Below are 19,150 nucleotides of genomic sequence, written 5' to 3'. Positions count from 1 at the left end.
TTTACAAAATTAAACAATAAAAATTCATCGAATTTCAAAATGACAAAGAAATAAAAAAAAATTACTTGTAAGACAAGAAAATACTTTGTGTTGATCCTTAATTTTATTTTTATGTCAAGTTTTTATTCATTACTTCAGAATAACATACCTTCATACACACATATTTATAAATATTAACATTAACAGCCCAATTAAGTGGCATTTGAAGCGTGACCACAACATCAAAATTTAAATATTCATTTTTGAACCTAGTCACTTTACACAATAGCATAATAGTGTCACATACTCATAATAAATGCAGCGTTGTCTGTAGAAATATTTGCCTTCATTTGTGTCTCTTTCATAATAATTCAGCTGCATTTCAAATAATATTAAACTCTATTAATTCGACAATATTAAAGTTCTTAAGGTATAAATTCCTGGACACTATCATGTAAACAAATTATTAAAAATTATTTTTTATCGTCCTGACATTTGACTGACTGATAAGTCATATTTTTTGAAAAACTCATATAAAAGAGTAAAAAAAAATAGAGTAATTAAAATATAAGTGTACAGTTACCTAACTGAACATGTCAGTGTATTGAGTGAGTCACCGTCAACTGTAGGGGTTAATGTAATTTTCAAAATATGAGAGATGTTTATTTCCTTAAAAGGAAGAGATTTATTCATTTATTGTACTTGATGAGAGATCTTGTTTTATTTTACAGGATGACATGGTGTCGTGCTATTGAACATAATTGAGTGTGTTATAATTGAGAAAGGGCGAATTTTAATTTGTTATTCCGTCTCTGTGTCAAACATATTTTACGCAACAACATTAATTCATATGAGCATATCTGCAATTGCGTATAACTACCGTTGTAATTAATAATGATTATCAGTGATATTGACTTGTCTACTGGACCAATACTCGAACATGCTATTTAGACGCATGAAACTTGAAACTCTGCCAAATGAAAAATCATAGGTTAATATAGAATCAAGACTCAAACTGAGAAAGACATGCAGAAAAATTTGTTTAGAACAATAATATTACTTTTTTCTTAAAAATTTTATTTAAGGCATTACAAATTTACCAGCATTTTTAATTATACTATGTCAAAAAATTTTAGCTGATTTAAGAGATAGTGTTATATAAATCTAATTTAAAGATCAAGGTGCAATATTTAAATTATTTTGCTAAGTATCGTAGAAATGAGAATAAATTTGTTTTAAATGTCCTTTTATAAATTAATTTTTATTTGAATGTATGTTGTAGAATCTATTTTCTGTATTTGTAGGTGAATTTATATTCGACATTACACGTCATGTACATTCGTACATAGTTGTTAATTGAATTGCATATTACGTACAGTTTTTTGGCATAGTTTGAAAATTTCTAAAATTAAATTGATCGTGAACACGCTTAATAGTGTTACTGTGAAATTTGTTCTGGAGATGTTGTTTTATTCTTCCATGGATCTGTATATTATATTTTTGTTGTTCATATTATAATTTTGTTTGGCAAACATCATTTGTGTTATACATTTGAAATTGGGTTAAAAATTTTATTAAAAAGTCTGTCTACTCAATAGTGTAACTTCGCACTGTCATTGAACACTTTCATCGTAGTATATTTTACTACTTATATTATTATTGAACTATATTTTACAATACAGTTACATTTATTTTATTATTGTAACAAAATTTACACGATAATTTTTTACAGTGTAAATTAATCGCAATTTGTATATAACTAAATATAAATTCATTATAAATATTATATATCTTGTTCCTAGATATTTTATTATTGATATATACTTACAATGTTGCACATAGTGAACGAAAATTTCATATATAGATTTTAGAGTGCCTTATTTAAATTCACATTTCATATTGTAAAAATTTAATATGCTATAACTGAATAAATTTAAGTATCCAATTAAAAAATTTATGCAATAAAAATGAACTAATTTTTAAACGTTTCTCTAAACATACATTTACATATATGTATACATATTTAATGTAACTGTTCTATTAATGGAATTTTGTTGGTCCTTGTTATTTTTATATTTTTTTAAAGGCTGCATATAGTTTATAAATTTTTATATTAAACATTTTATATTGCAATACACCATAATACGTATATGTATTTTACATTATACTCACTTAAATATACTTACTTTATTAAAAAATGTTACATAATATAAAGGTAATTATTTTAGAAGTGTAACTGAAGTGAAAATTACACTAAAATAGCCAACAGTTTAATATGATAAGAATCTTAAATAATAACTTCTCTTGCATACATTTATTACTATAGTATACATATTATATGTGCGTGTGGTTATATTCAGAATTTAATTTAAAAAGCATTTTGAGTACAGTTTAGTGTTGAGTATCAAAAATCGTTGATGTGTAGCAAAATGTCATGCATTTTTGTAATTTATATATAAGTACGAATAAATATAAAAAAATAAAATTTTCCTAATTTGCGCTGTTAAATGCTTTTAGGTGAACTGTTTCATTACATTTGAAATTAAAGAGAGAACAAAGAAAGGACTTCTTAAATGGCAAACGGTTTTATTTTATTATTTCCCCCATAGTGAGAATTATTGTGTGCCCTTTTTAAATTTTACTTTTGTTTTTTGTATAATAATTTTATTGTTCTATTCATTTTGGACGTTTATATTTCAGTTTAGTTTATAATTTAAAATTGAATTCGGAGTTGAGTTGCAAGTGTCTTGTTTCATTATACTAATGGTTATATTTGGTTAAGTTAAATTTATTAAAAGTAAGCTGTATATTGTCGTTTGTACTTATGTATATGTAGAGGTGGTGTAGTGAATGACTGAAAATCATTTAAATTGATCTTGATTAAATCTAAAAGATATGAAGTTTAAGTTTTTTTTGAAAAAAATTGTAGTTACTACTACTTATTGTTATAAAGTAGTCAATTTTTTTCTGTGTTTTCATTTAATTTGTAATATATTTTAACATTTAATCGGGTTTTTTTCAAAGATAGAACAAGGTCCAGTTAAATGTGTATTTGAATGCATTTAGCTGATTTTAAGTGTATTGAAAGAGATAAAGTTGCATGAAAAAAATTTTAATTGTTGGTTTTGTTCCGGAAGTTAGAATAAAAGGAAAGTAAAATTAGCTAAAAAAATGTTTTTTTTGTTTTCCTATTAGAAATTTATTGTCATTTTATGTAAAGAAATTAACACACATGTAAAAAAGAAAATAAATAAAAAATACGCTTTAAATGAAGGTAAAAAATTTGTGGAGATTTTGTTTATTTATTTGCTAAAATTCGAAATAAATTTTATGAATGTATGAAATTTATTTTTTACAAATCATTGTATTTTTTGCAAAATGCAATGATTTTCAGGGAATAATCAATGTCAAAACTATGAGAACTCTTAAAAGCAATTAGTTTTATTTCAAAATAATTTTGATGCAATTTATACAATGCGAGAATAGATAAAGTTCACGTGTCAACTCTGTGATACCCGTACGAATGAATGATTTTAAGTGTTATGTGTTGATTGCCACGCTGTTCCATAAGAACCCTTAGTTTCTCATTCGTTTATGCAAACTTTCAGCACTATAATTTCAATAGTCTCCATAATAAAAGGCCAAATGACTTTGGAAGTTGTATGACAGCTACCACCACAATTTAAGAAATTTCAACTAGTTTTATGAAATATAAGAATAAAGAATAAAATATATGCTTGCGTGAAATTTCAATAATGTAGGTTCCATAATTTTCTTTCATTTATGCAAAATTTCAGTATTATAGCTTCAACAATTTCTAAGTTATGATTAATTAACTTTTTATTATACACAAAAAAAATCGTAAAATGTTTTAACAATTTCGGAATAAGTACTGCATGACCCTACAAATACTTGAGTTTTGTTTTTATATTTGTGTACTTAATTATCTATTTTAGACAATTATTGCCATGTTTGAATTGACTGATTCTGAATTGCATGGTTTAAGTCATGGTTTGGAAAATTTTCTTTGCATTATTCAAACCAATAGTGTTGTTATTGGTATGTACATAAAAAATTTAATTATATTAAAATAAAAATTCGATTTGAATAATTAATTTTGAAAAAACAAAATTCAAAATTTATTTCTACTTTATTTTGAAATGCATGCGCCCCTCAATATGGTATTGTTTAGATTTACAAAAAAAAAAAAAATATAATTTTTAGAGGGAATTCATCTCTTTAAATTTGTTAAAAAATTTATGTAATTATTATTAAAATTTAATCCATAAATTTGAAAAAACAAAGTGAAGTAAATTTTTTTTTGTGAATTAATTTAAAAAATGAGTAAAAAATTTATTTATTATACAAGGTAACTATAGGATATAAACAAATTACCTGAAGAGATTGTGTGGCTATAAAGTTTCTCTCTTTGTCTCAAACACAAATTCTTTGTCAATAAGGTTAAAAGTGAGATATAAACTATTAAGATCTGTTAACTATCTGTCAACTCTAATAGAATAAGAAGAATAATAAAATCTAAAGTAAAGTTGAATGTAATGTTACTGAATTCTCATAAAGTTTTAGTTGGAAAAAGTTTTGATCTTGTAGGATTTAGATTAGAATATTACAGAATTCATATTAATTATAACATCCACTCTCCTTTATATCCTAAAAGTTCTAAACTACGACGTATTATAAACGTATATGGAATATTCGATTTCGTATTAAATGAGTTAATGTTCATTCAATCACTCTAATATTATTCTCTCTCTCTTTTTCACAATTCTTTTCTCTTTGTTTGCATGTATGCATTGTATCTCTTATTTTGACATAATAACAAAACAATTAAACATTATAATTTGGGGAAAAAATATTGCATAATTATTGCGTTAAATTTTACCTTTCATGAAATAAAAAATAAATTTTTTTTTTATTGTTAAATTTGTTTTCATATTTTTTTGTCTTTTTTTTTGAATAAATTAATAATAATTAATTTAATAATAAATAAACATTATGTTTGTCTGTACATATGCTGCGGCTGTGTGTTTTATACGATTGAACTTTCATATTAAACATCAACTTATTTAGATTAAAATCTAAAAAAAAAACGAAAATGTTAAAATTTTAAAATCTATTTTGTTTTCGGTTATTTCGTTTATTACTCGTGAATCAAAAATAAAAAAAAAAATAATTTTTTTTAACTAGATTTAATTAGAAAACAATGAAAAGAAAATCATTTCCGCATTAAAAACAAAAAAAAAAAGTAAAAAGTAACACACATGTGAAACGCAAGAAATTTCATCCCACGCCATCTGTAATCTAAATTCGATTTTATTTTATAATCTAACAACATATACCCATGATTGTATGGTATGTATGACAGAAAATTTTTTAATGTGCGCGCACTATGCAGCATTTAAAGAGTGAAAAAATATACTAAAGTAATTTTGAAATGTTGGCAACTTTGATAGTATGAAGTTGAAATAAATAGGGATTAATTGTATTAGTTAATAGGGATTAATTGTGTTTTGTGATAAAATTTATGAGTTTTTGGCTGAGGAATTTCAAGATAGAACTAATGACTAAATACGTATTTTCTGATAAGTTTCATTAAAGTTTTCTCTTCTAAGCTGAGCTCGAGCAACTAAACATTTGAGTTGTAAGCGGCCGCTCTACATTATATTATAGGTGTAAATAACTTTTCAATGATTAAACTTTTATTTTTCGATCTCTATTATAAAATTAAATTACGATTTCTAAAATTAATTAAACATTAAGTAGAAACTGTGTATATGTGCACTCGAAAATTTAGTTAAAATTTAATCAAATATTCTCGTAAGCTTCTTTATTATATAAAAACACTTAATTCGCAAACAAACAAGCTCATATTTTATTTCTGTACTTTATTTAAATCTATTATAAAATCACCTATATGGATTCGGTATTCGATTATATTAAGCGCTACTAGATATTTATATACAGGTTGTTCCGTGTAGTGGCGTATTGACTTATACCTGACTTCTAGATGAACGAGATTTTAGATGATAAGAAAAAAAAATAACATAATAGGCTTCCATCACAACTAATATTTACAAACAAATTTTTCAAGAATTTACTCGGAAACCATAACAGCTTTCTGAAGTCAAGCTTTGTGAATCTTGTAAAATTGTGGATAGTGGCCCTATTTAATAGCTAAAAAGCTTAAATTTAAGCTAAAAAAAAAAGGGTTATTAAAAAAAAAACTACGACTTTTTTTCAATAATTCATTTTTTGAACTGTAAGAATATCTAATGTAAGAGTGCTATGAAGTTCTTTGTGGGTCTCTTAAAAAGCCTACAATACAAAAATTCTTGCCGTAATGTCAAAAATAAAAAAAAATTATTGTCTAAACTTATGGCCAAAAAATATTTTTTTTTCCTTACCTGCCAAACTGATTACAACAAATACGCTGCTATGTGTCAATGCGCACCACCATATGAAACACCCTGTATGCAACAAATATAAGTAAGTGATATAAAATATCTCAAGAATTAATTGGATAATGCTTAAGGGTAAACACCTGCCCTACTATAGGAAAAAAAATACATAGAATTTATAAAATAAAATTGTGTCAAATCAATGAAAGTTTATGAAGCAGCACATTTCCTTTGAAAATTCTTAATTCCTCAGAATACTGGAAGTATTCCCCTGTATTATGTTTTTTTTATTGCATACGAGTTGGACGATAACACAACGCTAACGTGAAAAGTGAGATGTTTAAACAATAATTGAATGGTTGATTTAAAAAAAAAAATATTTCAAAAATTAAAATTTCTGAAGCTTGAAATAAAATTCTGAGAAAACGAGAATTAGGAATCAATCTAATTCTTTTTAAAATAAACGGATGAAGGACCAAAGTTAAATTGATGGAGTAAAATTTCTCCAATTATGGTTGAAATCTGCTATGGAACAAGTATGTTTGAAAAATCATAATATTTTATATAAGTAGTAAATATTGAAGATGTTCTGAAATGAATTGTATTTAGAACGAATGTTGAAAGAAGACATAAATGAAAGAAGAAAAGAAAATCTTATCGCTTAAGGGTTTTTCTTTTCAAGTTTCAAATTGCTTTCGCTTCTTATACATTAATTATCGAAGTGGTCATAAAATATAAGGAAATGTTTTTCAAATTAAAATTTTTTCTGTTCTAATTTGGATTGTATTTCTTGAATTTGTTATTCAATGGACTCGTAATAATTGTTTTATGAATTAAAACTTTATAAATGATTTTAAATAATTAAATACGAAAAATCTTCTTGAAACCAATTAAATATTTATTTTTATTAATAATTGGTCTCGTTTATTAAGAATGATTTTTCAAAGAAATAGAAAAATTTCAAGTTTTTACGCCTTATATTACTAGTAATTATAGATATAAAATTTAAACGATTGTATAAATAATTATTGCAAAATTATTAGCATAATAATTCGAAACCTTGTAATTAATAAAAAATACCTTCATTTTTTAGCAATTCCTTTCTTTTATATTTTAATTAATTTAAAGAAAATCTGGTTTCAATAATTAGAGTTTGGTAATTTAGAAAAACTTTTTATATTATTATAAACTAATAATTTTTCAATAATTCACTATTGTCGGAATAGGAAATTGATACCGATATTTTATAAGTTAAGACGCATTTTTTGATGAAAATTTGTAAACAGAACGGACCACATGCGGTCTATTGTAAACGCATTCTAAGTGTACATTGTTGATGGCATTGCAGATGCAGTAGGCTTTTTTACGTAATATGTGATTAAATTACATTTTCTGTCTGTACCCTCGTACATGATTGTATACATTCTTTAATAAAGAGTGATTTATTCTATTTTAGTACGATATTTTTGGAATTAACACTTTATTGAATACAATTTCCATCATTACAATTAGAAAGGAAATTGTTTGTAACACAAACATCTTTGAAGAGAGTTCTGTAAATTTTGATTATATGTATTACTCAACTTTCTAATCAGGTGTAATCTACATTAATATGAGCTGAATTTATTAACACGTTACTCATTAACACTCCTACTACACAATGTTAGAAAACTGCACGATTTTTGCAAAAATATAATTATTCTTATTTTTTAACACTATATTTGGATTAAGCTTCACACATTATTTTGCGTGCGTTTGTTGTGCACATTAAGTTGTCAAAATTGATTTTTTGAAAAATTCCAATTTGGCATTCTATTACACTTATGCAATTAAAACACATAGTTTCATTTTCTTACACTATAACTATATTAAAAATGATGAACTATGTGTGGTAACTAGTTGTTGGTAAAAAATTACATGGTTTTAAAATTTTTTACCTATTGCACCAATAAAACTCTTTTCTATATTTTTACGTATGAATAATTTTTAAAAGCAAAACTTGTAAAATTAAAAAAAAAAAAAACTATGTTAAATTATTTACAAAATTTTTTCATTTGTTTTTGCAAATTTTTCATATACAACTTTTATTTTGCTTACATGCCAGTGCAAAGCAACAACAAAGTGCATTATAGAATAGTGTGCAATAATCATAAAACCTACTTGCACTATTTTTGTTTAAAATTTAATTTTTTTTTTTGATTTTTGGTTTTGTTTTTGGATGCATGCACTCATTGTGCTCGTAACCAAGCGAATTTTTTTTCAGTTTTGTTCAATAAAATCAACGATTACATAAAACAATTAGTAAATTTGCAATTGAAGTTTTCCGGTAATAACAGACATTTTCCAATTTGCTATTATGGTTTTTTTTTTCATATACTTTTTACATGTTTTTTTAAAAGTGAAACAGAAAAAAATTGTAATTTTTGAGCATGAAAATAAATTATAATGATTTAATAATATATTTAGGAAAACATACCAACATTTTGCGCATATATTCTCAATGTACATAAAAATATTTTAACAACCTGGAACACATGTATTAATTTTATGGTTATTATCTTGATTTTGAAAACTCCCACTTTTGATTTTTTAATAATTTTTTAATTATTTTAATTTAAAAAAAATTGTGTTAGTTTGAAAAGTGTACAAAGTTGAAATTTTTAACAGAATTTTGTAAATTGTCGTTTTTTCGATTGAATTCTATTAAAGGCCAAAGTCTATTGTTTATTGCATTAAAATTTTAACAAATTTTTGTCGCCAAATAATTAGTTTATAATATCAAAGTGCAATCTATATTAAACAGTCAAATTATATAACAATATTATTGAGAAAATATTAGAATTGGACAGGAATTTTAGTTTAAAAACTTCATTGTTTTTTGAAGGTTGAAATTCATTGTAGGCTCCAATAATAAAGAAGTTGGCTCAAAACAATGATTTGTAATGTCGCACCTTTCCTTTTAACAAATGAAAATGCTGCTTTTAAAAACAATTTGGCTAGGTATTAGATTATTAAAATTTATTTCATTTATACTCGAATATATTTGAAAAATTGCATACTTTTGGGATGATCATTGTATGCATTCTTTGAAGTGAAACCAAAAATGAATTTAAAGAGGCTTTAACATAATGCTCGGATTTAACGGTTAGTTGCGTGAGTTAAGAAAAATAATTATATTTTTAATGGCATTTATAGAAATTTTGAAAAACTTGCAGTTTCGGAAATATTTCTAAGATTCTAAAATTCCCAGAGCCGATAACTTGTGAGGTGTGGAAAAAGTTTTCTTCCAAGGAAATGAATTATTTCTAAGTGTCTAAGAACTCCTATAATTTCAGATTCGTGCAACCTGAGGTCTAGAAGAAAAACTATACCAAAAATTTGGAAAAAACGGATTTTAAAAAACGATAAATTTTAACAACCGTTTTATTCTTTTAAAGTTTAACTATGATATGCCGCGGTAGCAGAAACCAGCGACTTTTTTCTGCGTTTGCAAAATTTGAAAAATTCTATTAGTATCGCTCCATTTAAAAGTCAAAAAGTGGAATTTTTAGGACTTTGAGGGGCCAGTACTAGATTGAGGTGGTAGGGGAGGTTTAGGTAAAAATTTTTTTACACGGAATTAAGTTTCAAGTAAAGATCTATATACCTATGAAAGTATATAGATCATTTGAAAGTGCTAAAAAGCAAGAATTAATGAAGAAATGGTAAAATACATAGTTTGAGGCGTATTTTATTTGTTGGTGTAAAAAAATTTTCTTCCATATTCATTTTTTATTGAAAATTTTAAAGTTTTAGACTGATTTCCGTTTTCGTGCAAGAAAAAAAATTACTATAAATGTTAGCGAAATAGTAATTTTTAAAAGACTAATTCAAGAGACTGACATTTTTGTAGACAGAAGGAATAAATTATTCTCGACTTTTTTGGGTTTGATAGAGAAACAATATTTTCACGTAAATTTAAGCATGTTTACAGAATTTATTTTTTGTATTTTAAACGTTATAAAAATATTGCAAACAGACAGACAGATAGAGAACTTACGGAATGAAAATTATACACAATGTATTTTTCTGAAAATATGACAAACAAACAGAGAGATACTACCAAGAAACTAGAAGAGAGAAGAATATTACACAAATAAAGAGCAACGAGATAAAGATGAATTTGCTAAAAATAAATCTACAATTGTTGACTGTAGCATTAATTACCTTTGTGTGTATGTAAATTCTATTCAGTGTGTCATCCAGGCCCAAATACCTGTAAAATAATTATTTTAATTATTTTTCTTTCTGTATTTTTTTCTCTATATGGCTATGTTTTATTTAATTTTATGAATGGAACAGTTTTTAACCATTTTTTTTGCCTATGCCTTAAGTTCGAGCGATTATAATCGAATCGCATGTTAAATTAATTATTTTTGTTTTACACATTTTAAATTTTTTTTTCTATACTTTAATCATTATCACATGAAATTTAGTTCATAGATATGATTAAAAAAGGTAAACTATACACCAACCTTATTCATATAATTTAAAACAATGGCAAATAAAATAGTATTTAAAGAGTGTGTGCATAAGTGCACACTTATACACTTAAATGTAAAGTTATACGTGAAAATTATTCTATTCAAATATTTTATTGGGATTGTATACTTGTGGGTGTATTGGTTGAATTTATAAATGAACAACTGTAAAATTTAATGTAAAGTATAATTAAAATTATTAAGAAAATTTCCCATAACAAAAAGTCATACTTCTATTTATTGTTTTTTTTTTTATAATTATTAAAAAAAATTGTTAAAATAGAAAACAAAGTATAGATAGAAAAAAATAAAAGTAAAACGTTTATAACTAGTAAAATTGCGGAAAAAATGTGAAAAAATGTTATTTTTTTTTTACAAATTTTATGCACATCTACACAAACAAACTTACGATAATAATTATATGAAAATACAATAAACACCCACACTTTATAATTAATACTGTGTTGAAATTTTAAAATGAATCGCGTTAATCATTTGATTTCGTTGGATTTGTTTGGTATTGGTACGTTTGTATTAAGGTAACAAACAGAGTCAATGAATGTTTAGGTGCTGGTAATTTAGATTAATGTAACAAGCTTATGTTAGCGAATAAAATATTTAACGGTATTATAATAATTAGTTTTTTTTTTTGTTAACTGTTTTTTTTTTATTCAAACATAAGAAAATAATTTGTTTACAATAGACGCCTCGAAATTTGGCATCATTGGAAAGATAAACGTACTAGCATTATTATGTTTTGTGAAAAGTTATTATTGATTGTCTCACTATGATATTTTTAAGTCGAAAAAAAATTGTATGAGTTTATAAACAATTTTACTTTACAAATAAAACAAATTAGAAACACATTAGTGGTTTGATAACTAGCGAAGTAAATTGCTTTGAATTTTCACTTAGACCTTTCTGAAAAATCGTACAAGACATGTTAGATATGATATGTGTGACTTTCGATTTATTCAATTAAACGCAATTTACGAGTGTATGTGCACATTGAACAGAGTTTATGAATATTGCATCATATATAGAAGTTGACGTACTCGATATTAATATTTTAGCCAAGAATAAAAGTGCTTTAATTGTACCAGAATTTTATTTCTCAATTTCTTGGTTCAACTATCACTTTAAAAATTTAACAGAATCCTAATTAAGTATTCTATTATTTGAATTTTTGCAACTACTTTTTAATATGCAAATTTATGCTAAACAGCAATTTGATCAGTCTTGTTTTTTTATATGATCTGACCATTGGTGCAGTGGCCAGGTCGCTATAAAAATTATATTCAATAATACTTATAAATATAGTATACAAGCAATTTTTTATATTCATAATATTCGATATTAAAAAAAAACTAAGAAGAATAAACAATAAAAATAATAATAACCTCAAATATTTAATATAAAGAAAAAAAACTATGGCAACTATGGTCAGCTACTTAGTTAAATCTCTATGACGTAATGAAAGTAGGGCGGCATTGACTATCTATGATATCATGCACTAGTTCTATGCTCCTAGGAGTGAAGAAGAAAAATAAAAAAACTTTTTTTTTTTATATAAAATTGTTTTAAAAATTATAATTAAATGAAGATTGGTTACAGCTAAAAATAGCAAAGATCGAAATTGGTAGCCCTTAATTTTAAATCAAATTTTAATTTTCGAAAATTTAACTAAACACGTTTTTGATGAGTGTGTTTTTACGATGATCTGTTTTAATGCCATATCTATCAGGCCATCAAGCTCAAAGAGCAAATGAAAAATAAACTCCAAATTTATATGGAGTTTAAATGGAAGGGATGTTGGAATTTATTTGTGTTAAGAAAATTGATGAACAATCTTTCTTGTCTTTGGACGGGTACACTTAATTACAGATTAAAATTTTTGAATAAAAAATAGAATTTAAAAATAAATTGAAGAAAAAGCAAAAATATAATTATAATCTAGATGGCTTGTAAAACTATACTAAATAAAAAGAGAATCAAGAAGAAAACTCAAAAATTTCTCAAAAAAAATTAAAAAATTATTTCAATCGACATACTTCGAAAACATAAAACATTAAGAATTGTATTTGTATTTTGTTCGGACTCAAAATTTCGGGAAATAATTTTAGCTTGGGGGGTTGATAGATATATATGCCATTAATCTGTTTATTAGTTTTTTGAGAAAGAGTAAGATTTTAAATTAGAAAATTTTGGACAAATATGCAAAATAAATTTAAAATTCTTAAATTTAATTTAATAAACTCTTTATTTTGAACAATTAATAACTAAATTTAGTTATTAAATTCTAACAATTAATGACCAATCTTTCGTTTAATGATTTTATTATGCAAAGGCTTAATATTATATAGAATTTTATAATTAGGAACGGTTCAATTAATTGTATAATGAGCAGTTTAATGTTACATTGCCTTAATGTGTGAATATGTTTTTTTTTTTCTTAAATTTTTTTTATAGTCCATTTAACTCTTTAGTTAATTAAAGAAAATATTTATAATAAAAAATTACGGCAAATATTACTTAGAATCATGAAATGCAGATTTTTTTTTTTAATTTTTCTTAATCTTATTGTTAATAATAGAGTAAATTTTATGCAGTTATTAAAATATTTGCAAATATATAATTAATTTTTTAAGTTAAATTAGTTTTTTAAGTTACTATATTATTCAAATTAATATTTGAACATTTACAATAAAATAAAATACAATAGATGGTAGAGTAAAGATTGTGAAAAATTATAGGAAAAAAGGGGGGAAAATTGTGAAAAGAAAATTCACAAAAAAAAAAAATTCTTGTTTAATTTATTTAGAAATTTTGTTTTAAAATCAAATTTTCTAGTAGTACGTCTATATGTAAATTAAGATTAAAGGAGTTTAGAATTGCAATTGTGCTTATATTTCTACTCAACTCTAGATGCAATAACGTAACGCAACAACACAAAATAAAAATATCAACGTCGTATACAAAACACTGACAATCGCGTGCTTTTCGCACGTTGATTTTTTTTTTAATTTTCATTTTTTCTTTACACTTTTTTTTTGTTGTTCATTTTGCTTTTGAGATTTTCATTGCGTGTTGTTCTTTATAAAATTATGTAGTAAAATTACTAAACATACATAATTTTTTATTTTGTTAGATTTTTTTTTAATAGCATGGAATTGTTAAAGTTTTATAACAAAAACGTTTTTCTTAATTAGGGAATTGAAATCATGCTTTGACCGCTGCGGGCGTAATAATTTATGCGTTAAGTTTTTGTTAAATAAAAAAAAGAATTGGATTTGAATTGATATTTTGATTTTAATTTTATATTTTCTATTTTAAAAATATAAATTGGTTACAAGAATTCATACATACATTTTGTATTACAAATATATTTACAAATGTTGTATAGGAAGTGATATTTTAAAATTTTCTTGTTTTGTACAATTTTCTAAATGAATTTTCGAATAAATTTGCTGTAAAGAAATAATTTTTCGTTTTTGTTTTATTTTTTTTTTTTAATTTAAATGCAAATATGATATTATGCACATTTTTTTATTTAATAAATTCTTTAGAAATGTAATTTATAATTAGATTAATTATATTAAATCTTAGCAAGTGCCTCTTAAATTTTTCTTTTATTTCCAAGTGATTTTGTTGTTTACTGAAATAAATGCAATTTACATACAAATTATATTGGGCTAAAAAGGTATTGTATTTACATCATATATTAGACTTCAAGAAAGCAATTTTTAAATTCTCCGATAAAACTGGATTTCTAATTAGTCAGTCATCCCATGAAAGCATTCTTAATTAATTAATTTTAAAGCGAACTGATTTTTGTGAATGTGATTTTAATTGACAATGAAGCTTGGTCGCTTGAAATTTTTATCAGACGAACTAGATTCAATACAATATCATTAATTTTAATTTGTTATTAAATGCCATTTGAGTGCCAGTCATTTAATGAAAATGCTTGCGTTTGCCGATACATAAAATGGTTTGCTCAACTTAAAATAGAAGATAAGTAGAAATTAAGGTTATTTCATTGTCAATATTATGAATCATTTAATTTTTAGGGAAAATACTATCGCAAGTTCTGTAATTTTTCTAAACTTCAATTACAAATTATAGAAAGACCTTAACTATTTTACGAATTTTTCGAAGGTTTATTTTGCCTTTGTGAACTTCCTTGATTAGATATGATGTCTTTTCTTGCAATATTACGCGAGTTTCGAGGTGTTCATTGATGGTAAGCAATTATAAAAGGTGGTAAACAAGGGGTTGATTGATCATATTAGATCAAACTAAATATACACTAGAGTTTTATTACACTACATGTTATGTAACGTTACCGATTGAGAAACACTTTTATATTGAGATTACATATGTGATAAGAAATTATGTAGAAAAATATATTTTTTTTTTCTTTTCTTTTCTCTATTTATTTGAAATTTATTTTTGAGTTATAAATTTCATAGAGAATTATATAGAGAAATGTTACTGGTCATTAGAATTTATCGTTACAATATTATAAATCTTTTTTCTTTTTATACCTACTTTCTTATATTTTTAATTTAAATGTTCCATTTTGCATTTGAAAACTTGAAATGTTTATGAAGTTCATGCAACTCAAATTGTTACAATATGACGTTAATTATACCGTAAGTTTGTTAACAATAATTTTATTGTTTAAATGCTATTTAATTTTTTAATTTTTTTTTATAGTGAATGTACAAATTAATTATAGAAAAAATGTAGCGCAGTAAAATACTAAATCTTTATTACATTATTACATTTTATATGTATGTATGTGTAAATAAATGTAGTGTTGATGAGTGTGTAAATGCAGTAGATATTTTTCTTTGAATAAAATTGAAATATTAAAGAGTAGATTTTAACGAATGAATTGTGAATAATTTAAAAAGAAACATCAGCATTATAGTGTAAACGATTTCGAGTTTTTGAAGGAATCTTTTGAAAATTTAAAATATGAGATCTGGATTTTTTTTCGCAAATGCTCTGTCCTTGCACTGAAAAGTACCATAAATGAATTTGACCTTGTAGTACTTCAGTTTCGGAGGAGCTGTGTTTGTATTAGACATTAACATATTTTAAGTTGTCACATTAGCAAGAGAATTAAGATTAACATAATTTTTACAGAACTAAAGACACTGGTCACTCAAGATTTTTACTGTACAATGTTTGAAATTTTGTATAAATTAAAGGTTTAAAATTTTAACACGGCAACACTTTTCGCTATGGAAAGGAATTGTTTTTGGAAAAAGGGTTTTCATATAGCATGTTTATATGTAAAAACTCTTGTTCATTAAATTTACGCGTTATACTTTGATTCACTCATGCCCCTTTATATATGCAATTTTTATACTTCTCTTATATTTTTAAAAATTTTTTTATATTCACGAAAATTTTAATTTATTTATATTTAAAAAATAAACTATGTTTTTGTTTTTACAGGTGCCAAAGATGAAGATGGTAATAGTATTAAAAGTGGTATGGGTTTAAGTGGTACATCAGGTTTAAGTAAAAAACAACGTAAAGCTAGAACAGCATTTACTGATCATCAATTACAAACTTTAGAAAAATCATTTGAGAGGCAAAAATATTTAAGTGTTCAAGATCGTATGGAATTAGCAAATAAATTAGGATTAAGTGATACACAAGTTAAGACATGGTATCAAAATCGAAGGTAAGTTCAATTTAAATGTTATTAATTTTAACCTTCTCCTAATTAAGAATCACCATCCCGTTGTACACAATATTATGGAATCTTGCATTCTTAGTTTGCGATTTTTTAAATAGATAAAGAATAAGATTATTTATATATCTACAATAATTTTGGTAAAATTTCAAATTTTAAACAAATATTTTAGTATTATCCAGAAATCCAATATAAAATCGCCATTACTATTTTTAATAATAAAATTGTAATACTCTTAATGAGACTTTAATATCTAATTTATATTTATAATGCTCTGCCTCTTCATAAAAAATAACATAATCAATAATACTTAAACAACAATTAAAAGTAAGAACATCTTGGCAACCCATTTCGTTGATCAATAAAACCAAAAAAGGAAAAACAAAAAATACTTAAAAAAATAAATAAAAAATGGCGTGGGAAATCGATTTCATTTAAACCATTTGATCAAAAACAAAAAATTATTTTTGTAGTTGGACGACGTTAGAAGACATGTTTAAATGCATTAAGAGAACATTAAATAAAAAAGTGTGTGTGGATAGTTTTATTTTATTGGTTTTATTCGCTTTGTCACGTAATTCAATCCGCCGTTTAAAATTTCTTTTAAAAAAATTTGTTCGAAGTAATTCACCGGCTTGAAAGTTGTCCAAATGACCGTATCAAAAATGAAACGGTTCATTAAATTTTTAAAGGGATTTGTTAAATTTTTTTTTTTCTTTCTTATTTCATGTTATTCAGAACGCTATCATTGGAAATTAATTAAATTAATTTTTTTTTTGTAAATACCTAAAAAGTAGGTAAAAAGATGACTATAATAAAATGGAAGCCAACATCTTAAATTGGTACTAAATATATTGTTTGGCTTATTAGTATAGATCATATTGCACATAAGTAAATGAAAATATATAAGGTGAGCAAGTTTTGGTGAATCTTGTTTTAAAAATATATTTTGAATAGAAACACAGTCATATTATAGAAAAAATGTGGCTAAAAAATAAATAAGTAAATTAAATTAAAGTAAATGAAGATAACTTCAATTTCAGAATTTAAATTTTAAAATTATTGGACAAAATAAAAGTGCTCAGAGCACTATAATCCTGCAGATTGGGTAATGTTAGCAAACGCCTCCTTCATATAAATTGTGGAAGGTTATTTGATACCGAAAATATTTTTCGGTTTCCGAATGTTTCCGAAAATACTTAGAACATCAGCAAATTTTAATTTTTAAGACTTACTCATGCTCTTAGCGTTAATGTATTCGGCAGTATTTAGAATTGGGATTTTTGGTGCCACTTCCAAACATTTTCGAATCTGGGAAAAGACTTTATTTTCAGGCTTATACGGTTTTACGAAATTTGAAGAAAGCAACTAACATTGAATGATTTTTTGTTAATAAATTAATTTTATAATTTTTAATAATTCGATTATTAAAAAAATCTAAATAAGATTATAAATTCGGATACACCCTGTTTATACAACAACAAGTGACTAAAACAAACAATTTTCTATCTGTTATTCGAAATATATCACGTTCATAATTAAAATTTTTATGTCAACCAATTCAAATATAGTTTACAATTAGAATTAATGTTATAGTAAGTGTGTAAAAAAATAAAAAGAACTTTAATTACAAAAGAGACGCATACGTGCGAAGAATTACACATTTTTTTTTTGAAAAATTTAATTCCCTTCGATTTAGAAATTTTTTAACTTCGGAATGTTGTTAAAAATTAATACATATTTACATATGTTCTTTAAGCAGCTAAGAATTGTATTATTATCTATGTATTTGTAATATTTCTTATATAGAAATACACTAATTTTATAAATTGAGTAGGGAAATAAGTACAATTTTACGTTCAATTGTACGTTTGAGAAAAATTAAATTATTTTCAGACTCTATTGCAGATTGTATAGATTGCATGAACAAGGTGACAGTTCATCTCGACCTACCATTAGTTGGATAAATTGTGCCTCCTTTTCAGACTCAAGTTCAGAGTTAAGCATACAAAGTCCAAGTATGCTGCGATAATTTTAAATTTTATTGATTAAAAAATGCATGTCTATGTTTCAAATTAAATAATGCTGTGATTTGAACAGAATTTCTAATAATTATTTTTTTTTATAATTTTAAATATTTTTGAGTTTGTCATATTGTTTTGATCATATACGCTAAATGCAATATTGCTTGTATTAAGCAAGTAATTGAATTTGTAAATGATTTGCGGTTTTCTTACGTACCTAATCTTTAAGGAGCCCTTCTTATTTAAAATAAATTAATCACATTAGTAAGACTAAAGGTCTAGTTTTTTAGTTTTTTTTTTTTATAAATAAGGTTTCTAATTTAGTTTCAGAGTTGGAATTTCCGTTTCTTCTTTCCAATTTTAATTAAAATGTCGGAATATTCAAAAATTCTATTATTTTCGGATATCATCAAAATTTTATGTACAATATCAGTACAATTTTACCATTTAATTCTCATCTCGCCTTTTAAAACTGGTTGATTTTTCAGTTTTCTTGTT

At 24.4% G+C, this 19,150-nt stretch overlaps 1 protein-coding gene across 1 annotated transcript in view; it reads left to right on the top strand.

The window, feature by feature from the left end:
- LOC129618980 (homeobox protein B-H1-like) overlaps window positions 1-19,150 on the top strand; it is a 115,349-nt gene that overhangs the window by 64,303 nt on the left and 31,896 nt on the right. The window contains exon 2 of the mRNA XM_055534024.1: window positions 16,385-16,616. Coding sequence (XP_055389999.1) covers window positions 16,385-16,616 — 232 coding nt within the window. The remainder of the gene's footprint in view (window positions 1-16,384; window positions 16,617-19,150) is intronic.

Source organism: Condylostylus longicornis, unplaced genomic scaffold, assembly GCF_029603195.1.
Source record: "Condylostylus longicornis isolate FDR11 unplaced genomic scaffold, ASM2960319v2 ptg000010l, whole genome shotgun sequence".
In the NCBI taxonomy this organism is placed as follows: Eukaryota; Metazoa; Arthropoda; class Insecta; order Diptera; family Dolichopodidae; genus Condylostylus; species Condylostylus longicornis.
Note: the sequence above shows the minus strand (reverse complement) of the source record. Positions and strands in the feature narration are given on the sequence as shown.